This window comes from Branchiostoma lanceolatum, chromosome 6, assembly GCF_035083965.1.
Source record: "Branchiostoma lanceolatum isolate klBraLanc5 chromosome 6, klBraLanc5.hap2, whole genome shotgun sequence".
Classification (NCBI taxonomy): Eukaryota; Metazoa; Chordata; class Leptocardii; order Amphioxiformes; family Branchiostomatidae; genus Branchiostoma; species Branchiostoma lanceolatum.
The window spans coordinates 16896907-16920596 of record NC_089727.1 but is presented as its reverse complement, the minus strand read 5'-3'; the positions used below and the strand labels follow the sequence as shown (position 1 = coordinate 16920596).

Genomic DNA, 23690 nt, shown 5'->3' with positions numbered 1-23690 from the left:
AAACGCCACCGCGGTACAGAATTATGCAAAGGAGGCTACCCTTATCTAGTGTTTTCTGGCACAACACTGTAATCATACTTACTACACCCTTCCACCTTCAAGCCACAACACACTTCGACACAGTTGAAACTGTACAGAGATTGTTGTTGACCTGCATTTTCGATCAACACATGGCTTTGTATTGTCCTAACCTCATGTTCAAACAACTCAGTTGGTCTGTTTCGGAGCTGACCAGTTTACAGTGAACAGTTTACCCCAGTAGGCACTAGAACTCATGATCATTGGACACGTTTGTCTGAATACAGATGGTCATAACATCCCTTTGGGTAAGTATTTTGTACCAATGTTGGTCTTTGTACGGGAACTATGCCTTCTGTCAAACGGTGTAACCGGGAACTGTAAGTGTTGAGTATTTTTAGTACTTTTTACACATTTTCCCCGGGAAGATCTCCCCACAAAACCTGCACATGTAGTTTTCAATGTCAAACTCACCAATAAAGGCTGTTGCAGAGCTTGTTTTCTCGTCATCGTTTTTTTTGCAGTCAATTCTAAGAGCGTGAAGTCCGCCATTCTTTCACTGCGGTAGTTCGAACTACTCTGATCTGAGTTGACCAAGAGGTAAACAAATCGTTGGCATAGGAACCAGTAACAACCAATGGGAGACAAGCTGTTTGTGCAGATTTTGACCAATCAGATGATAGAATACATATTGCCAAATCTTCGTCGTCCAATCGGCATTAGTTTAACATTTCCGTTGGACTGTTCCATTTACCTGTGACGGTGAAACTATTACCTGGAAAATTACCTGTGGTTGAAAGAGTTTGTAACTTCCGTATGTCGAATGCGGTGGAAAACGAAGTATACTTTATCTCCAATCGCCCCTATAACGGTCAAGAAACAAAACTATCAAAACTCATCACAATTTCCGGCAGACGTTTTACTAACGAAAACTACAACCTCGTCATATTCACAAAACCCACTCATTACAGAAAAAGTGGGACACTTCGTCTTCCACTGATTCCAAAAGGGAATCAGGCCCCAAAAGCTTAGACTGTATTCCGTTGTAGTTCTTATTCCACTTGACAACATTGTTATCTTGCACTGTCTGTTGTACTTTTTCTATTTTACTGTTTTGTGTTGCAATTAACTTGTTAGCCCTCGGGCAAGAACCAGCAAATAAACTCACTATCAAAACGAGCGAAAAAGCGTACGAAGCGAATAATCTCCAAGCAGATTTGCCGGTGGCGTGACAGTAGGGCAAAAACATGACAGAAGTGCCTTTTATTCTACTGTCATGCCACCGGTAGATCTGCTTGGATATTACGAAGCGAAGTACACTATAAGTCTGCTTGAAGTAGAAGAGAGTGGATAGTTATGCACTACCAAGGCCAGGTTTGTGTACAGTACACTTACGGCATCTAGCGGTTATCATCAGTACTGCAGCACCACATCGAACGCCACGAAACCCACTCACAACAGAAAAAGTGGGACACTTCGTCTTCCACTGCTTCCAAACAATGACTCAAACCTCAAAAGCTTAGAGTACATTCCGTAGCAGTTCTCATTAGAATAGTCGATTGTTCCACTTGTCACCATTGTTATCTTGCACTTTTCTACAGTACTGTTTCGTGTTGCAATTAGCCATCGGGCTAGAACTTGCAAATAACTCACTCAATACGAGCGAAAAGGCGTTCGAAGAGAATAATCTCAAAGCCGATTTACCCATGGCATAACCCTATACTGTCATGCCACCGGGAAATCTGCAGCTGCTTGGAGACTACGAAGCGAAGCACACTGTACGTTTGCTTGAAGAAGAGAGTGGAAGGTCATGCACTACCAAGGCCAGGTCATGTACAGTACACTTACGGCATCTAGCGGTTATTATCAGTACTGCAGCACCACATCTAAAGCCACAAACCCCACTCACTACAGAAAAAGTGGGCCACTTCGCCTTCCACTGCTTCCAAACGATGACTCAAACCTCAAAAGCTTAGACTATATTCCGTAGCAGTTCTTATTAGAATAGTCGAATGTTCCACTTGTCACCATTGTTATCTTGCACTGTCTGTTAACCTTTCTATATTACCGTTTCGTGTTGCAAGTAACCCTCGGGATAGAACTTGCAAATAACTCACTCAATACGAGCGAAAAAGCGTACGAAGCGAATAATCTCCAAGCAGATTTACCGGTGGCGTCACAGTAGGGCCTTTTTTTGCCCTACTGTCATACCACTGGTTTATCTGCTTGGGGATTTCGAAGCGAAGTACAATATAACGTTACGTCTACTTGAAGAAGAGAGTGGATAGTCATGCACTGCCAAGGCCAGGTACATGTACAGTACACTTACGCCCCCTAGCGGTTGTTACCAGTACTGCAACACCAGATGGAACCCCGGCCTTCTCGTCACGTGACTGGAGTCCGAATGTTTGGCGCGCTGCATTCTGGGTGTTGATAAGGAGTCCATCAATGGCGGCCGAAGCCAGTTGTGAAATAGTTTGTGCGGCGGTTTCTTAGTAAGTTTAACCACGAGTGGGCACGTTTTCGGACTAAATCAAGGGTGAACTGCTTTCTACAACTGTGAAGCTATGATCCAGCAAACGGGACTTCTCAGCAAAGGACGTTAACGGCATTGAACCGCCGAAGTTTTCCGGTGTCGCGCTGAATTACGGAGTTCTACAAATTTTTTCCTTACTTCACTGAAACTGGAGGATTTCGTGGGACATTCCTGATGTAGGACCAACATCAGTCACGTACGCGTTTTCTTAAAGGAATACAACTTCCTTGTTTTAATGAAGATGTGGGGACTGTTTAAACATTCAGCAGTGGTTTCCACAGGAGTTATCGGAGCGTGAAAGTCGCGGACAAGACGATATTTCGGGGGTGTGGACGTCTTGAAATGTGATGAACAAGTACGAAGTCCTTGGAGTCGTGGGCGAAGGTAGGAAAACTTTTCTTCTCTCAAAATTATATTCCACAAAGTCTGGAATATCTGAGAAAAGGTAACAGCAGCTCAAGCACAGTGCTGCAGTTTTAGCGAGGCTGTCATAACTGATTTATATTTCTAAACTTGAACTGAAGTAATATTATTTGTTTATTGATCGACCAAAGGTTTTGGCCCAACAAGCTGAACACTTCAAACTGATGTTATTAATTTTCTTGGGCTGGGAAAATCGTGACAAAATGCTGAGAAACTAGGAAAATATCTTGTGTCTTTTTTAATAATGCACACATCGTTGTAGTTACTGTAGCTATCTGATATAAAACCACTGGTAGATTTTGAAAATTTGTTAAAGATTTCGAGAAAAATTGTGGTCTTCATCATGATTTGCTGGTTAATATCATAACATTTCATATCAAGATGGATTTTTTCAACTTCAAAATTGATTAGAAAAAGAATATCTGGGTTATAAGGACATTACACAGAATATTACAGTGATAATAAAAGAAAATTGTGTTGTTAAAGGATGGTGTGTTTTTATTGTTATTTTCAACATACATACGTTTGCCTACTAGTATGTTCGTAATTCTCATGATTTTGAACAAAACACAGGATTTTATTACGGGATTAATAGATACATTGCTTTATTTCTGGTTTGAAAATATTATTTGCCGTGGAGCTGAAATGAAATGTGTGCCAGTTTTTGTTTGCATCACAATAATCATAATGTTGCCCTAGCCTTGGCTGAGCATATCTTAAAATTTGACATAGATGATACTATCAGATAGAATCATATTTTTCCCAACATTCTTCCTATCTTGTCCCCACCAGGTGCCTATGGAGTCGTCCTCAAAGCCAGACATAAGGTAAGCATGTTAGGGAAACAACAAAGCATATTTTTATGACCTAGCAACAATACACAATAGTGTTATTACGGTCATTAGGCAATCAATCACGATAGTGCCATGCACTCAAGGTGAGTACGCGCTTCTTCACGAGATACTACTGTGCTAGTCCTGACAACGCTCTACGCTAAATTCGGAGGGCCGGCTACTCATTCACTCACTCTCTCCCATAGCTTAGTCAGCCGGCTATGTAATACGCTAAATTCAGAAAGCCTCCCTACGCTCTACGCTAAATTCAGAAAGCTCCCCCTACGCTCTACGCTAAATTATGGAGTGGTCGGCAATGCTCTACGTAAAATTAAAACGGCCGATTAGGCTCTACGTAAAAGGGGCATGCAGGCCCTCATCTTTCTGGTAGCTTCATGAATCAACAAGGAAAGTTTCACTAGATACCTCACCATTATTAACCAGACATCTAGTGATGAAACTTTGCCCCTCAAAGATATCAAACCAGAAAAAAAGAGGTAAAGAACAAGCCAAAACAAGATGTCTGTTTGAAGGGGTATTGTTTTGCCTCTGGCCAGCAGTTGTACATATAATTATATGTCCTTTAAAGAGTGTTCTGGATACTCCATACTTAACAGAACTGATAGCTACATTTAACTTGTGGTTGTGCCAGTCAATTTGACACACCACAACCTAGGAAAGAAGGATCTTTTACTTTCAAATTACTACTGTATATAAAGATGACTACCTTATCATGCATGTAAAGAAAAGCTCTGTGGATTTTTTTCTTGCTTGTTTTTAAGCTACAAGAAATAAAAGATTCCCTTTAATTTCATCCCCCGAAATCACAAGAAATATAGGTCAAAAAATGATCTTGAAAAATCATTCTTCCATCACACAGACACCACAATATTAGAGTTTTCCAGAAGTTATAAACCCAAAGACATTTTGAACCCCAAGAAAATACATGTAGCACCTGTAACTTAAAACAGTAGTTGACGAATCCTTTCTGCTATTTTATTGGCCCTGCCCCTTATCTGGTCCAGAATTTTTACGGGAAAGAAGTCAGACATCTGGCTAGCATATGGAATCGTCGGCCTTCAACTAGTTACTAGTATATGTAGCTGGCACTAAAACTGGTATCTCTCTTGCAACTGCGAAAAAAAACACATTTTGTCCTAACGTTGTAAAAGTTACTAAAACCAGAAAAGGGTGGATGAACCATTTTGTGCCAGGCAGTTCCTTGTCCAAACAGAAGGAAGCTATGCATATGACTGTTACTTCCTTTATAATTTCCCCTGAGCTCAAAGGCATTCAGATCTGTATCACAGGGTGAGGGGGTGTAGGCTGCTGGAAAGTTCAAAGAACTCTCTGGGGTTGATGGCCAAGGGGTCAGCATGTTTGTCTGCTAGTACCAGATCCTGACCTACTGTAGGTTAGGTAGGTCACAGGTCTGGCCATCAGTTACTACATGTATTAAAGTTAAAAAGTTAAAGTCCTCCCCGCACCGCTGAGGTGCATAAGGTGGCGGCCATCTCTGTTTCGGCAGCCCTTGGGCCACACAACTTTGTGCAAGTCACTACAGCAGGGGGCTAGTACACTGGTAGTGGTGTGTGTTTAACTGCCATACTCTTTCCCAAATGCTGAGTGCTAAGCAGAGAAAGCAGTATGTACCTGTACCATTTTTTAGAGTATGACACGGCCGGGGTTCAAACTCACGATCTACCGTATGCAAGGCGAACACTCTACCCACTAGGCCATTGCACTAGTACATGTATACTAGGCATAAACCATCGTCATATAGACTATCATGGAATTTTAAGAATTGTATAAAAATGATACAACACCTTCTTTTATGACTGTCACACATAATCTACATAATACCCATAGCAAAGACCATATGGCACCATTAAAAATACTGGGTAAGTAGATATGATGATATTCAATTTCAGATGACAGCTTAGCTTTACTTTACAAAGAACACATTTCTGGACCTCCTTTGTTGTTTAGGAAAACAGAAAAGCTTTTTGATTAAAATAGCAGCTTCTCAGATGAAATACAATCTCTTTGAAATTTTCAGTGTTTGTCTGAGATGGCAGACAGTGGCTTATGGTTGGTGTGATAGTCAAAATGTGTGAGGGAAATTTATCAATATTGTTAAGGGGACTTTTGCCAGACATGTATAAGATGAGACAATGTTGTAAGATGCGTTACACATGTATCTTTGATTTTCATTTCATCCAACTACTCTTGTACTTGTAATACTGTAATTCTTGATTTGTTAACTGTAACTTATTTTAGCTGATTTAACGGTCACTAGTCAACTGCTAAAATTTCATCATCGCAAATATTTGATCACTAATATTTGAGACAGTAATGTTTGTTCCCACCATTAGAATTAAGTGCCGTGACCTACTCCATTTTCCCCAAACCTCTATATTTTCCTGCCGCTATATTAAAGTGATTTACAGTACTCCCATAGAACCCCCATTTGTTTTGAAGATTACCATCCCTGACCCACCCTATGATATTAATGAAAAGGCCCTGAAGGACAGCAGTTGTGCTAACGCTTATCCCGTTTTGAGTTTATCAGTTCATAGCAGACACAACTGTGCCTTGGGTGTATCTAATCTGGGAAAAATAGATTCGCTATGTCATATGTTAGGAGTGAAATATATAGCTCTGAGCATTTACTGATAACGATATTCTTCAAAGCCAAGTTTTGGGACAAAGAAATGCCTATGGCTCAAAGCACAATGGTAGTCATTTACAAATGTTGAAGTTGAATTATGAATGGTTGGATGAATTTTCACATGGAGCTAACTGAGCTTGCAGTACCAGATATGCTAGCTGTAACACTAAAGTCAGTTTGGGTGAAACATATAGTTATTTCATCATGGTGAAATATCAAGTTATGTCATCATATGATTAGAAGTTACAACAAAGGATGCTTTGAACAGGACTACAAGAAAGCTAATAAATTTAAAGATATTTCATAGAGGTACATGAATTAATCTATATCAGACACAAATCTATTGACATTTGCGTACATTTTATACCCTTTCTCGTTAAATCTAGTTCGCTAAGCAGCCCGCACTTAAGTCAAAGTACATACATGTGCATACTGTATGATATCTAACTACTGAAAAATTTTCCTGTGTACAATCAAATATGCGCAAACTTTGGTCAAACATCTGACCCGGGCCACCTGTTTAATACCTTTGTACCTGCTCGAGGATATCCGCAAATACGCAACCAGCCCCCTATCGGCATGGTTACCCCACTGTACGTGACCATCTTGGCATTTTGGAAAGCAAAACAAACAATCGGACTACTGGTAACTTAAACTTTGTGCCTCGCCGCTCGTAAACTTTAACACACACTCATACGCTGTATATGCAACACAGCGTTCTCAATAGAACGAGTTTTGTACCAATTTTGTATGTGTAAATATTTGTGCGAGCGTCGGGCAACTTTCAAGAACTCGAAGGTTTGATTAAGATGAAGTAGGGAATTGGAGATTGTGGGAAAATAGTCGTAAATGTGGCTCTGTGAAAACACCTGGTGGTTGTAGCTGTAACTCGTTTTATTGCCTTTGACGTTTTTCTTCTTTCACAAGAATTCAAGTACTACCGGATTCATACAATTACACTTACAACAAATGCCGTATTGTATAAGGAACATTTAGGGAAAAAAACATTTCCTTCTTTTGTAAATGCCATGTATTCAGTGTAATTGTAATGTCGAGTGGTCCGCAACATCAGCTTGTCTGCCTGGCGTTCCACTGTGTATTGTCTTGTTGACATTTTAAAGAAAGATTAAAGAATATGGTTTTATAGCTACTTGTATTGGGTGTCATACTATGAATAAATGTTAACTTTTCCTTGCAATTACTAATGACTGTATTGTCATTTTAATAGCTTTAGGTGTCTGAAATATGATTGGTCCTGATAGAAATTGTATAGATGGGATGGCAGTTGAAAGATTTTGAATGTGTAACATTTTGCACTAGTTTTACCAGTGATATATTACACATGTACTTTAAATGCTTTGATTTTAAACATTAACAGACTTTTATCTTCTTTTTTTTTTGTAGGAGACCAAGGAAATGGTGGCCATCAAGAAGTTCAAGGATGGAGAAGGTAAGAAGTGTGATATTTTAACCTAGTACTCATGCATTCTCGACCTATATGTTAGTTAGAAGTTTTAAAATCCTCCCACACCATAAGGTGTATTATAGGGTGGTGCCCATCTCCGTTTCATAGCCCTGGGCCACACTGTGGTGCAATCACTGCAGCAGGGGGCTAGTCCACTGGCAGTGGAGTGTGTTTAACTTTCATACTGTTTCAGAAGTATGTACCATTTTTATAAAGTCTTTGGTATGACTCAATGCGCCTCTTGTCCAGAGGTGTCCTACCCAGGAGTTGAACTCGGGCCTTCTGGTTCCAAGTAACAGAAGCGCAGACCACTGCACCACAGGGACACCCCCCCGACCTATATGTACCAATATATATATATATTTATACAAATGTCCATGCTGTATTCAAGACTCTCTTAAAATCAGGAATGGCAAGTCATTATGATGATCAGATGAGACTTAATTAACAGTTGTACATATGTAAATAGGGTCTACTAGCCTTTGAGCATTATAACTTTCCCTTTGTTGGGTTTCGTATCTGCAATATGAAAAGTTAGCCCTTGATACGAGCTACCCCCTTCTTGGGCGTATTCCAGCCAAACCGATAAATAGATAAATAAACATAAAATGTATGTTCTAGTTGATCAACGACTTAAAATTGTCCAGCTATGACTTCTACGACATTGGATGATGCCATCTCTTAGATGTTTCAACTTTCAAGTTTTTCTTTTCAGGCTTAGCCAGGTTTCAATAAAAAGTATTCCGAATTCCTTGTATATGCTTAATGGCTAAGTTACTTTTGCTTTCTTCCTTAATTGTATATATGAATAGTTTCGCATCATTAACTCTAGCCTGGACACCACCCAAGACTGTTTACTTGCCTACCACAGGGATGTATAGACCTCCCCGCACTGAAAACATCTTTAATCTGTACCACAATATGCAGGCTTTAGCTAAAGACACCTGTTTTTATACCTGTAGATCTTCAGTGTCATGCTCGACTTCTCCTAAAGAAGCCTCCTCCCAAAACAGATCCCAAAACTCTGTAAACATCCATCCCTGCTTTGTCAACAGTCTGGGTTCTAGTGGCAGCCTTTTTTAAGGTTTGAAAACTGGGATATATGATGTTTTTGTGGCTACAGAATTGCAGTGTAAAACCATTTACACCAAATACATGAAAACAAATAGTGCAACCAATTTAGACCAAAGACATATAGACTACTATAACTAGGAGGCCAACATTTGTAAGAAATTAGGATTTTGCATCTGCCCATTTTTTTTACTAAAATAGATCATGTTAATGAATTTTTTTGTTATATAAGATGGAATTTATGCTAAAAAATAAACATTACAGCCCACAAGAAATTTGTTATGGTAAAATTAAAAAAGAATATATTTTGTAGAATGGCCACTCCTCAACTTTTAGCTTATACTAGTTATACCACAGTTTTTTGTGAAAAGAAATGTGGCTACATCTGGCATATGTACCTCTCAGTTTTGTGACTGTAGGAACTATAAATAGAAACCATGCAATGAGCCAGTTGATAATTTTTAAGTCTAAAAGTTACAAAAATTGTGGAGCACATTGGTATGACCCAGTGAAGAGGACATACAGGGAGTTATCAGGTCAATGGAAAAGGGAAGCAATGAATACTATTGCGTCATAGAACTAGTTCGGTTGGACATGATTTTATTAATAGAAAATCCCTCTACTGTGACTTGCATGAATATCAATTCCAGATTGATTTGTTTTTATTTTGAGATATTAAGATAGATTTTTGTATTGAATGCTTTTAGTTACTGTTATGTGCATCGTAAACAATTTGTATATGTACAGTACAGTTATGCATTCTTTGAGAAATGGTATATAAGAATTTTATTACTTTGCACCAGCTTGTTTAATAATGAGGTTGTGCAGTCAACCTTGATATGGATGATTCCTTAGGAGTAAAGCCACCTGCTTCTGAAACTCCACGGGGAAAACTGGTCCTTTTCACATGGAAAATACTCCGAAATGGAAGTGTCTGGGAAATTTAGTCCTTTTGAAGACCATAGAAAATGTTTTTCCATACTTCTAACGTCAGTTTTTACCACTGATTCTGTATCAATACTTGACTTTTATCGAGAAACAAGAGTCCGTAGAATTCTAGAAGCCTTCTCTTAACCAGCTTGCCTGGTTCCACCCTAAATACTCCATTGAATACTGTGGGTTTTTTCTGCGTTTGTGCAGCCTAAGTGAACGATAGCGGGGACACAATGCCGGCACTCTCACCTTACCCTCCTTTATGTAGCGGACAGCTGTTTTTAGACTGCGTGGTATCAGCCCCTTTGTTGGGAGGAATTGGGGAGAAGTTTAAGGATGCCATGCATGATGTCTTGGGAAGACTGTGAAAGTCAACCAGTTTTGTATTTAGTAGAAACACCTGTTTAGCACTGGCATACATACCTTGTTAAAGGTACAATGTATTCATAGATTGGCAAAATGAACAGTAAGACTGTTTGAATGAATTTGAATGGGTAGAAAAGTATCATGTACAAACTATGTCTACACAGTCTTGTGCAATGAGAGAAGTGTAACAATCTATTGATTGATCGGAATTGGATGACGTATATACATTAGGCATGTACTCTACTTACATGTCTATCATAACTAAGTTGCTGAGGGTTTGTATGCAGAGGTTTGGGTTCTTAAGAAGTCAGTCAACAGAGATTTTAACAGAAACAGTTGACATGTTTGCCTCTTACTGTTTACCAGTCGCCTACATGTGAGATAAGGCATTGTAAATTGTGTATGAACTTATCTAAACTAAGGCAAGAAGGTTCCACATTTTACTTGTAGTCCGGTATTCACACTACTTCTCAGAAGTAGGATTTGTTCTAGGCACAGTCAAACCTGTCCAAGTGACCACCTCTACATAAGGACCACCTGGCCAATGTGACCACTTTTTGGTTATCCCTTAAGCCCCCGTCACAAATAAGAAATTCAGCTCGGCCGACATGTTGGCGAGCTTCAAATGTGCATTTTCGACCAAAGTACGGCCAACGTCCTGTCGATTACGCGGGCTTCGGGCCATTTTTAGAAATCAAAGTTGATCCAAATATTGGCCTTTTACCAGGTTAGTTGATACTGACTTCGTCCTTGCCCAAGAGATGGCACCATTTCATGGGGGATTTTTAGTTTTAGTGTTCGACGGACGTCGCCTGAGATTTTCATTGGAAATAGGGTCGACGCTGGGGCGATTTTGAAATTCGGCGAGCTTTCAGGCGATCTACAAAGTCGGCCAACGCTCGCATGAATTGTGACGCTGGCTTTAATACAGTAGATAATAACTATTTTTCACATTGACACAAGCAATCCTGTCTATAGTGACCACCTGTCCACATACATGTGGACCAGATTTTATCACTCTCCCAAGCAGACTTCTTGGGGAGTTTTGACTGAATGGGAAGAGTTGGCGGTACAGTCAGACCTGTCTATAAAGACCACTTATCGAAAAAGGTCACAGTTGACAGGTGACCATTTCAGACTGGATTGGGTCAATAGGGAAAAGAATTGGCCACAATGTCCATGTGGTTTTTATGCAAAGGTGGTGCCTAGTCCAGGTTTGACTATCAGCAGATTACAGAGTATCTTGAATCATTTAGAGCTTGCCCTTGATTTATAGATATGTATTGGAAACCAATGTAACCAATAGGTTTGATGCGTTGTTATCTTCATGAAAAATGGAGATATAGTTTTGGGTGTGTCTGTCTGTTTGTCTGTCTGTTTGTATTTCCGGACTCCTGTAGTCAGCATAACTCAAGAACCTCTTGATGGATTACGATGATATTTGGTATGTGGGCGGATGTTGTGAAGCTGAAATTCAAGGTCGATTTTGGGCCCCTTGGTATGTGACCTTGGTACTGCAGCAAAAATTCCGTTTTTGTATCTCTTGACCTGGATGTGCTATGGTCTTGATTTTTTGTTACATGTAGAGCTCTCCCCTTGTAATGTTTTGTTGTAGAATCCCTATTGAGTAGAACTAGCTGTGAAAAATCAATGTCTGAATGAGCAGAAATCCAGGTTGATCTGCTTGGAAGTGTCAGTAATCCTTTTCACAGCTGGAAAGTCTCAATGGTAATGGTCAAATTTGGAGGCTATGCTTGGCTTAGCTTATCTGGGGCCGTCCAGTAATCACAGGGAGGGAAGATACTTGTAGTTTCACTTATCAGGGACTTACCATTAGACTAAGTGGAGGGAGTGGAGGTCTAGATTCTAATGCTGAAAAGCAGCAACTTTTACTCTCATGTTGTCCACCTGTCCTTGCAAAAATGTAAACATACCTCGGAAAAAAACGAGAGAGAGAGTGCCATTGGCCCAAAACCGAAGCGTCCATGTTATGTAAACAGGACATGTTGCTAGCAGTTGTATTTGTTTATCCCACACAAAAGTCAGCCTGATATGATGAGACAACATGGCAAATATTTGTCGCTATCGACCCGTACTGCCCGATAAACGTTGCGAGGGCATCTCCGCAGGAGGCAGTAGCGTTATTTGGACAGGAGAAAAAAATGCGTCTGGGTTTATGGTGCGTTTGGATTGTTGGCCTCACGTTCTGTGTGTTCTGGCCGGGTTTTGGTCGATTTGTCGCGTGTGGCTTGCTTTGTTCTGTGGCGTTACCCGGAAAGCACGTAGAGCCGTACCTGACGTGTTGATGAGGTAACGTTATCCCCAGGCATGGTCTGTTTACTGTTGGGTTGTAAGGTGCTGTGGACAGTTAACAGTTTATAAAACTGAGTACCCTGCCGTATCTGAAGTTTTGCCCAGTTTTATCAGACAAATACTGTGTGTTGCCAAGATTTGGACCTTCAGACTCTTCATATTCATAAATGGTTTCTTTTGTTTGTACTTCCATAAAAAAACTTATATACAATATACATGTAAATCCCAAGGATCATGGGTTTGTTAAATTTCAAGGAAAATTTTAGAAACAGAATTTTTTTGTTGCTATTTTCTGGAGCTGTGTGTAACTCATTTTGTGTTGCATCTTAGGAACTACAGTATAATAATTCGGAACTTCTTATAGTAATAACTAAGTAATTTTCATTGGCACAATATAGTTTTCTTCGTATGTCTATGGTCTTGATATTTTGTGATAGTCTGCTACCTTTCGGGACAATATTGTATTATGAATCCTGGCACTGTGCTGCCCACCCTCCATAATTCACTTACTTCATATAATAAACCTCTGCAGACTCCATAATCCAATCAACTCCCCACACAATCCCGTTATCACCTGATTGTGAGGCCACGGCTCATCGAAATATCTCCAGGGAGCTCATTATTACTAGCCATAGGGAATCATTCATAGGGATATGGATCTTCTGCTTTTATTGTTGTAGAGATTTGAAATATGGCTGTTGTAGTTTGTAGGTAATTATGGTACTGATATGCAGTGGATAGTGACTTTTTAATAATAGTCATTTATGAAATACAGTACAATATGTATCAATTTTTTTGTCATGATTTCTTCAATTCACGCCAGCAAAGGAGGATACAAGCGTGATTTAATCAGGCTAGATACAAGATACTGTGTAAATGCATTTAAGATTGTGTGGTTTTTATTTCGCGCTAAGGCGAAAATGGGGTGTACGCAGTGGTTTTAAGTTTGCGGCAGCGCTATTGTCAAATGCTGCTACAGTATTGGACAAAAATGTTTGCGGTGGTTTTAAGTTTGCGGTGAAACGGTTGCCGTGAAAACCGCGAACATAAATCCTCTGCGAAAATTTCTGCATAAAAAATTTTACAGTATAAGATCTTGCCAAAGTTGAATTTGCATCCTTAGAAATAAAAGACTGGTAGAGCGTACACAACTACAACTTATATAATGTCCTTGGTTGTTGTTATTTCAGGGTTATGGAAATTTTAAATAATTGTTAGTTGAGACTTGCCGACTGCTGCTAACCAGTGTCAGGGACCCCGGCAGCAGTATAATCAAAACACTGGATATTACTACTACTAGTTGGTAGTATGGTACTTGCAAACTTTTAATGTATATCTTTCTACATGAATTATATGTCATTCACTCATTCAGCCTCAGACTTCCTTAAAGTTAACATGTGCAATCATCAGTGGTCAGTTGCTGTTCCTTACTTCCGTACTACGGTACCTTCACCTTGTACAAATTGTAAGAACTAGGACCCAACAACACTGTAAATCATTGCTGTCCATCCTAGGTCACATTTCGTCATTGTCCACAGCGAGAGGTCCACAAAAGTAAAGACAAAAGCTAACAAACAAACAGTATGAATGGCGTTGTGCCAGGGTGATCGCAGTCCTGTTTTGGCCCTCTGGCATAGTTACACAAAGGCAGCGCAGGGTTGTATGAACTACATTCTTGTGGATCACCATAGGTACATAGCACAGAGATAGCGTAGAGTTCTACAAGAAGGATTTTGGAAAGGTATACAGTCATTGGCTGTGGGAGGGTGCCTGCATTCTTTTACATCACCATAGTGAAGCTCATTGCAGGAGTATTACTACTAGTGGTGTCCGTAGAATGGAATGGCGAGTTTCAGATGCAGACATCCTTCAGTTTTGCCAATTGTAACCTTGTTCTAGAGTTCACATGGCACAAAATATGTAGCTTTTTGTTGGGATTTTCTAAGGTTTGAATCTTTTGAAGAAAGGAGGCTTTGCAAAGAAGTTCACTCAAAATCTTATATTATAATCTACAGCAAAAATATTAGTGAGTTCCTAACACCATCTGTCAAGGCCAATGGGTTGTAAAGAAGGCCGTATTTGTTGTAAAGCCATACCTGCCTTTTCAGTGCATTGTATGAGGTGAAAATGCACCAACGTTTTGCTATGTTTAAGAACAAAAGGCTCGTGCCCTAGAATTTAGTACCTATTTACCCATTCCTGGCTAGGGTGGCTGTTTGTTTGGCGATGTCACAAGCGCAGATATCTTACTCTGTCAATAAGACCTCAGCGTGTGTTTGTATGTCTGTGTCAAGGACTATGTGGTATGTTGCCAATAACAAAAGGGAGCAATATTGCCGCATAGATTTAGGACTTTTAAAAGTTTTATTGTCCAATCGTCATGTACTTTTACAAGAGACAAGATGAGTCGAGAAGTCATTTACTGTGTCAACTTATTCCAGATTTTTCAATAAGTCACACCCTTTTATGAGGAAGTATTAGGTTTATACCATAAGAGGATGGCTGTTGCTAGGTGTTTTATAATAGTTGATGTGTCGTGGATAATGAATTGGTCATAAATCATGTGGACCCAGGTGGTTAGGATACTTGTGTGGTCAAATACTTACCAATAAGAGTAGTGTACCAAGGGTTTCAATACAACCTATCCAAATCTAACTATAATGGAAAAAGATTGATGAAACAAAAAATGTGTAAAATGTGTAATTACTAAAAGGAAATACAAATAACCTATGACTGTATGGTTGAGGAGAGGTTAATTATCTTCGCCGAGTACTTGTACTCGGGAAGATTATGTTTTCGGTTGAAAAATCTGTTAGGTGGGTCTGTATGTATGTCAGGCGCATAACTCAAGAAAGCTTCGATGAATCTTTATGATTTTTGGTAGGTGTGTAGTGGTTGTGCAAAGGAAGGTCAAGTTCGAAAATGGTTTACCTTGCGTTTTCAACAGTACTGCAGCGGACTTTGAATTTTTGTGTGTTTGTATGTAGGCAAAAAAAGTGACGGGAACGTTGATGGATCTTCATGATTTTTTGCAGGTGTGTAGATGTTGTAAAAACGGAGGTCAAGTTCAAAAATGGTCCTCCTGGCATTTTCCGTCGGTACTGCAGCGGGCTTTGTTTTCGATGTGTATTTCTTGTGGACAAGATAACTCGAAAAGCTGTCGATGGTTCTGCATGATATTTAGTGGATGGGTAGGGTTTACAAAAAGGAAGGTCAAGTTCGATAATGGGCATTCTAGCGGGTACCTAAGGTACTGCAGCTGAGCTTCAAAATTTGAGGGCATGTTTTCTACAAGTGCTATGGTCATGATTTTTGTGTGGTAGATAGTTCATGTTATAAGAAGTAAGTTGTAAAAGTTTGGGCCCCCTAGCGTCTTGTTTGGAACTGCAGTGGGTGTTTTTGTTTTGACCTTCGGACAGGAATAACTTGAGAAGGGGTCGACAGATCGTCGTAACGTTTGGCATTCAGATAGCTCAGATGGTGCTTTACATAATAAACGACTAATTATGCGAATCAGGATATAATTGGCATAATTAGTAAGGAAAGTTTGATGCACTTCATATTGGGACTCTTAAACATGTGACGGTTTCCCCGAAAACAGGTCTTACAAACAGATGGCCTGGGAAAGTAGGTCAAATAAACAAATAGAGCACAGCACTGCTCTCCAAGCAGAGGTGTGGGTCCGGCTGTTTTTTCACATGTTTAGTTTAGGCATGTTTGTCCAAAGCACGTTGGCGACATAACGAAAAAGGGACGAAATAGAAAGCCCGACAAAACACCTAAAAACACGTCAAAAACACGGCTCTGCTTGGAAAGTACATTGCTCCAAAACTGCACCACTGCTAGGTACGGTAAAGTCACATTTACTATGTCTTTCAAAATGTGTATGACATGGAATAAAGATTTATTCTATTCTTATTCATATATATTGACTGCACCATTTCATCGTCACATTCAACTTACGACAGTACAATTTCAAACCTTTGAAGGCCCATAATTTCAACATACTGTACTAATTTTTTTTTCATCACCAGTTTTAACATATATCAGCAGACAAGACACTTACATTGTACACTAGTCCTGTACCAGCAAATGATTCTTAACCCTATCTCCCCCCCCCCCTCAAAACTTACAAACAGCACATGGTGTATGATCAAATTTTCAGGGAGTGATATCAAAGCATGTAAATAAGAATTACTATCCATAATAAGCCTTGATTGTTTGGCGAAGATAATGTGTTCGAGGAACTCTAGTTTTGTATGTTATTTAATTGAAAATTAAGGAAACTGGCCATGGTCTTTACAGAAAAATGTTTTTGTGATATCTTTTCGTTTGCTGTTGAAATTTTTGAATTTTTAAAAATGATTTGGTTTTGCAAGACTTCCGTGTATTTTGATCATCTTTCGTCCGGATTTACTTTGGTGAGGTACACTCAATGAAGTTTTTCCAGTACGATTTTAGTGATATGATTTATAAAGGTGATCAAATTGGCTTCACTTTATTTTTAGACAGTTATGTTCTCCCAGATTATTGATATTATTTTATATAAGAGGCTATTTGCAGGGATTTAAGAATCTATTTTTTGGTTTATCTGTATAACATTACCTGTCAGGATATTGTAACAGATTGTACATCGTGTCCTTCAAAAATTAGGTATACTCTTTGGACATCTGATCATTGTATCACTAGTCTGCTATACCAGTACAAGTGGTAACCTAGATTCAGGTATGTCCAGCGATTTGTTGTGAACCTAAATCACAAAGCCTGGCAGTAATCAATCCGATAGGCTTCATCTGAAGAATAGATGGAAAAGTCACAGGTCGCTGAGTTTGAATTGGTGTATTGTGAAAAATTTGACCAATTTGTTTCCTCGGATGGAAGAATCTGCAACAAGGCCAACATAATACATGTTTTTCGTTAGACAATATTCATAAATTTTTAGAATTTTTTGTATTATATTTACGATCAGTTATTACAACTTGTGGCTAGCATCATTTGAATAATTGGTGTTAACACGAAAAATGTGTGTTAAGTTCAGTTCATTCATTTAAATACCTTATTCTACATGTAGTGCTTAGGCCACATCAATTTATTTTCTTGGTTAATGGAATAAAACAAAATAATAAAATAATGCTAGATTGCCTATAGTGCAAAAGATATACTGTAATTCACTTTATCTTCACGGTAGCAATATTCCATAGTGTAAGGAAAATAGACATTTTCACTGAACTTTAACTACACGGTGGCGTTAACAGAACCGATGTGTGAAGGAATCATGTAATATAATTACAACAGGTTTTTCACAGTGATGATAAGTTCACGGTATAAATGTACAGAGGTGACTGTGAAAACAGTGAACATAAAGTTACAGTGAAAGAAAAAAGAATTACTGAGAACCAAGAAATTGAATTCAGATTGCCTGTAAAATATTGAACTGGTCACAATAAGTACTTGACATTCCTGAAACAGTTGCATGGATAATTGTTTAGTTCTTGGGTTAGATTTAAGACCGGAAACAGACCAAATTCGACTGGAGTCCGTAAATTGCCATTCCACCTTGACCCAGCTATTGTTGGTGGTTGCTATAATTTGTGTTTACTGTCTACTTGTTTTGTACTGAAATATGATATACAAGTCAACACAGTTTCATGTATGCACTAAGCCAAAAGAAAAACAATACTACTTCAGAATTTTTAGATTATTTAGTCAACACTATGTCATAACCAAGTAAGTCACACCTTGTAACACCTGTCTGAAAGTCCCTGTTACCGATATCTTGCCCTGAATGCTTGCGTAAATTACCGGGGACCTTTGACACGGGCGCGTTCTTGTTTTTGTGTCGTGTGTGTTTGCCTACATCAGTGGGGGGTAGAGCAACAGTGCCGCAAGGTGTCGAGTTCGTGTAGGAGAAGGGTTAGCAATCACCCCAGGGTCATACCAACTCAAAAGTTTAGGTGGAGGGTTTGGAAATATTTTGAAAAAGAAAAGTTTGGCCTCCAAAAGAAAGGGAAAGGCTGGTAACATGCTTTGAATTTTTGCGTAGAAGATTCGAAGTTAAACATATCTTACTTGAGAGGGGAATGACAAATTGTAATGGGAAGCTTTAGGAAGGAAAATGAATTTTGGGCTGCCCCCTTTCTTACTAGTAGTTATTTTGATGACATTTTCCATACATACACATGTGTCTTATAATGAAAGGACATGCGTTTTTTATTATTTTTGTGTATGAATTCTAGAAACATACCTGTAGTCCTGTTTTGTTATCTTTCTATCCTATTCTGTATGATCTACGCCCAAATATAGTGGAATCGTCCCAAGTAAAGGCAACCCGATCTAGTCAACAACAAACCTACAAACATGACACTTATTACTAAACAAACAAGATTAGTTTACGCTTTAGAAAAGGCTTCCAAACAGAATTATGTTTGTCATTTGTGAATATTTCATGATTACTTCTGGTTAACCTTTTGCCGAGGAGTATTGTCCTAACAGATCAGGTTAACACTGTTGAACCAAAATGAACAGACATAACATTGTCACAAATACATGTACAAACATTTCCCTGGCACAAAAAACACACAACGGTACAATTGGTCGTTATCCAAATTTGAACACTAAGGACTGAAAAACGGTATTGATGGATGTGTAGAGACTTTAAAAAGAAAAGAAAGTGCAAAATACAAAGCTAACATGAACCTTTGTTTTGAATGTCATCGCTGACAGCCCTAAGTGTTTATACAGTAGATCTTCCTCAATGATATCATATCTCCTCATCTGTTCCTATTGAATAATTGATAAACTGCCTTCAGCATAGGTTTGAATAATCCATCAGGAGAGTGAATAAGACTGGATGTGATGGCTTGTCAAGTTACTAGGGTGTGTTCTGTGTTGTGGTCTGGGGTCTTGTTGCCTCCAATGTTCCAACAGATTAATAATTCAACAGAACTTCCGCTACATAAAGCGTTCTGACATCCCGGCAATGGATAATCACATCCCTGTAGAATGTAGGGAGGAAATGTTTGTAATTAAATTTAGAAAAGTATTGTTGAAGAATTATTTTTATAGCGTGTCTCTAAATACAAGGGATTACTAATTTCTTTTGTGATGTGATGCCCGAGACTGTATATGATTGAAATTTATATCACATGTAGCATTGTATAAAGACTGCATTTAGTTTCACATGTGAATTGACTGAGAATCCCGTGAGAAAAATGAAACAACTGGATTTCATCTGTTTTGCAAAGTTGTATATGTATCATCTTCTTTACACACTTTCAAAAAAGAAGTCAATTTTATTCAGTAACTGTACATCATTCTGTTATAAATATGTCACATTGAACTTGGTTATCTAGATATTCTACAGTGATATGTACCACAGTACATATTAGTAATACATGACGTACATGTACTAGAGTCCATTCCAAGTCACCGCACGGGTGTTTTTTTCCATTGTTCAGAATTAATTTGAACGGTTTGCAAGTATTTCTAATACATAGTTTATACTTTGTAAACATTTCGAACTTGGTTTTAACTTTGTAAATAATTCTCCTCAATCCAAAAACATTCGAAACATTTCTAAAGCTATTCACGATATTTAGAAATGATTATAAATAAAGACCTCACGGGAAAATATGTATGTAGTTCCAAATATCTCTATCTGAATAGAATAGAAAGCAGGAAGACAAAACACAAAAACTTGTAATAGCAAATTAGGATGATGATTATTCATGAAGTGCCTAGCACGTTCATCCATCCTTCCTTGTTTTTAAAATCTAAACAATAACGTCTTACCCAGGTACGTTGATGAAGGTTAGACATCCAGGTGGTAAGATACGCCAAAAGTAGTTACTCAAGCAACTGGATAAAATTTTGAAACAGTCAGACATTTCAGACAGCATCCGCTGTATTTTGTCAGTGACGAACGATAGGACTAGAAAAACAGATTTTATACCAAAATTCTGAATGTCTCACCCTATTTTCAGACAATGAAGATGTGAAGCGCACCACCTTGCGGGAGCTGAAGGTACTGCGGATGCTGAAGAATGAGAACATCGTGGAGTTGAAGGAAGCCTTCAAGCGTAGAGGCAAGCTGTACCTGGTGTTCGAGTATGTGGAGAAGGTAGGTGATCTTTTTACTGGTGGTTTAAGTATTATATTGTCAGTTGTGAAGCTTTTGCAGTATTGATGAATGGCCATTTAAGAATTAGTTAAAATCCTCCCACACCATAAGGTGAATAGGGCGGTGCCCATCTCCGTTTCATAGCCCTGGGGCCACACTGTGGTGCAATCACTGCAGCAGGGGGCTAGTCCACTGGCAGTGGAGTGTGTTTAACTTCCTGTTTCAGAAGTATGTACCATTTTTGTAAAGTCTTTGGTATGACTCAATGCGCCTTTTGTCCAGAGGTGTCCTATCCGGGGCTTGAACCCGGGCCTTCTGGTCCAAGTAATTTGAACCAGATGTGGCTAGTAACAGAAGTGCAGACCACTACACCACAGGGACACCCCGATTAATGGCCATATAGCTGCATTTTTCAGTTTCTGTGGACAAATATGCCAAACATTCCTTGTACAGTACAGAAGAACTCAACATTTCATGCTATGGTTGTGCAAAATGGAGAGACGTGACAAAGACGGGTTGCTTACATGTAGTTCACACAAGTTCATATTCCCCATGGACGGTGCATCTGAAAGGTCGATGCTGATTGGTGGATAAGCTGAAAATTAGTCGCAATAATAACAGATGAACCAATAACAAGATGCGTGTCTCTCTCCACACAGAACATGTTGGAGATTCTCGAGGCGATGCCGAACGGTGTTCCGTACGAGCAGACGCGCAGCTACATCTACCAGCTCATCCTGGCTATCCACTGGTGTCACAAGAACGACATCATCCACAGAGGTCAGGATAATAACGATGTTAACTACCAAACTGTAAAGATGTAAGGGTAGTGAACATTTTTCACATCAATGCCTGAAAAGACGTTCATAATCAGTAAAACAACATTATCTGCTCGTCGTCTTCTGTGTCTTTTTTTTATAACATGCTGAGTTGAAACAATAGCCATAGACGCATTTGATGAAATAGGCTACAGGCTAAAAGCCCAATATAGTATAGTTATGTGACAAATCAGTGGTTCAGAGCTTCCAAGTTTTCTTGCGATCTAAGACCTGCCTACACACAGTGTTTTGTGTTGGTAGAATTCATTATTGCAGGGTCTTTAAACTGCCATTTCCAACACAAAGACACAGAAAGGTTACATACACTTGATACAGTCGAAAATTTGGGCAAGCCTACATGTACTTTATCGTGTTGGATATTGCAGTTTAAAGATAGAAGTGTTCATCGTTGATTGTCTTATACATGTATGTGTATGCTCTGTAGTCACATTCTATGGATGCATGATAAGCTGTGTATCAGTTTATAATGTGGCACCTACTGTCCTGTTTACCTGGGGATCTAGTGAGATGAAGGCTTGTGTGTTCATTCCTTTGTCTCTAATGAGTTACTTAATCTTTTTGTCTAGACATCAAACCCGAGAATCTACTCATCAGCAAGGAGGGACTCCTGAAGCTCTGTGATTTCGGTGAGTTTGGAATTGTATTACTTCTAAGGCCAAACCATTTTAATTCCTTGGTTAACGGAATTTTTAAAAAAAATGCTAGATTGGAAAATCAACAGGAAAACAGAATCTCAGAGGAAAGTTTGTACTTTGGTGCACACAGTTTCAGGGAGTGAACAGGGTCAGGTGCAAGTTTTCACCCCAGCCTTCTGTTTTCGTGATTTTTTGTTGTTGCTGAAATTAAAAAAAAATCTGTTAACCAAGAAATTAAATTGGTGTGGCCTTATGCTCTTTTGAACGATACCAGAAAGATCAACAAAGAAGAAGAAAAAAAAAGAATTTTGCTGAAACTCTAAAGCACACATATGATGATATGTTGAGACTGTTTTTGGTAGTTTAGAATTAAAGATCACAGATAGGTAACTTGAAGAAAAAAGAAATCAAAGACTAGTTTGCAGTGGGATCACTTTTTTACTCCCAAGGAATGTAACTCTCCTTAGATAACCCTTATCATAATCATGGTCTTTGCTGTTAGCTTTTCATAGGTTAATGCCTTAATGATACTGTTATCTCAAAATGAGATAAATGACTATAATTACCAGATGCCCTTTTTGACTGCTTGGTGTTGCTCAGGAGATGTCCATGAATGGGTTAGCGGGAACTGTAGAAAGACTATCATTTATTTTCCACCAGTAAAACCATAATTAGAGGTGTTGATTGTGTTAATGATGGAGTATGTGTCATGTATTGTACCATACATTGTAATAGCGCCACCTGTCTGACTGCTACATAATTGCAATGGATAGGAGCAAAGGGTACTTTTCCTCAGAATATCTCATAGCCTTTTGCAGCAAAATGTTTTACTTTTGGCTTGTAAATTATGAGTAGAAAGTCTTTCCTGGCTCTACCAAGCTGGCTGCATTGCATATCATCTTTGGTTTTACCAAGAAGGTTAAAGAAAGACTCTTTTTTAACCTCCTTGGTTTTACAAAAACATGTCAAGCTACTGTACATGTATGTAGCAGCAGTGCCCTCTAGTGTCCAAATACTGAACTGCAATCTGTTGCAGGCTTTGCGAGGAACCTCCAGGGTGGTGGCAGTGCTCCCTACACAGACTATGTGGCCACCAGGTGGTACAGGTCTCCTGAACTACTGCTGGGGTAAGGATGTCATCTTTTGCTGATAGAAAAAGCCTTCTAGGGGACACATCTTTTCAGATACTTGTTACATATTATTCGAATTCATGAGAAATGTTGTCAGACAATGTATAAATCATATAAATATGTACTTTGGAAAATGACATTTTTTACCTCCATGAAGATAGAGGTGTTTTTTTTGCTTTGTTTGTCTTGATATGTGTGCAAGTTTATTCTCTCTGGATTGGGTCCAAAGTTGTTGCCACAAGCTTTGCCCAGGTCCCCAAAGAAAGGAAGTAAAATGTATAGACAGATACTGAATGAAACAAGAAACACACAAAACTCCACATATTTCATTGAGCTAT

The 23690-nt window shown here is 38.9% G+C and overlaps 1 protein-coding gene across 2 annotated transcripts in view; it reads left to right on the top strand.

The window, feature by feature from the left end:
• The first annotated feature begins 2442 nt into the window (after positions 1-2442).
• Positions 2443-23690, top strand: part of LOC136436896 (cyclin-dependent kinase-like 5) — a 33690-nt gene continuing 12442 nt past the window's right edge. Inside the window, exons 1-7 of one of the 2 annotated variants that reach the window (XM_066431285.1) lie at positions 2443-2938; positions 3770-3804; positions 7886-7931; positions 20612-20748; positions 21408-21528; positions 22154-22213; positions 23259-23349. In XM_066431285.1, coding sequence (XP_066287382.1) covers positions 2902-2938; positions 3770-3804; positions 7886-7931; positions 20612-20748; positions 21408-21528; positions 22154-22213; positions 23259-23349 — 527 coding nt within the window. In that variant the 5' untranslated portion in view covers positions 2443-2901. The remainder of the gene's footprint in view (positions 2939-3769; positions 3805-7885; positions 7932-20611; positions 20749-21407; positions 21529-22153; positions 22214-23258; positions 23350-23690) is intronic. The other variant, XM_066431284.1, reaches the window with a different exon arrangement.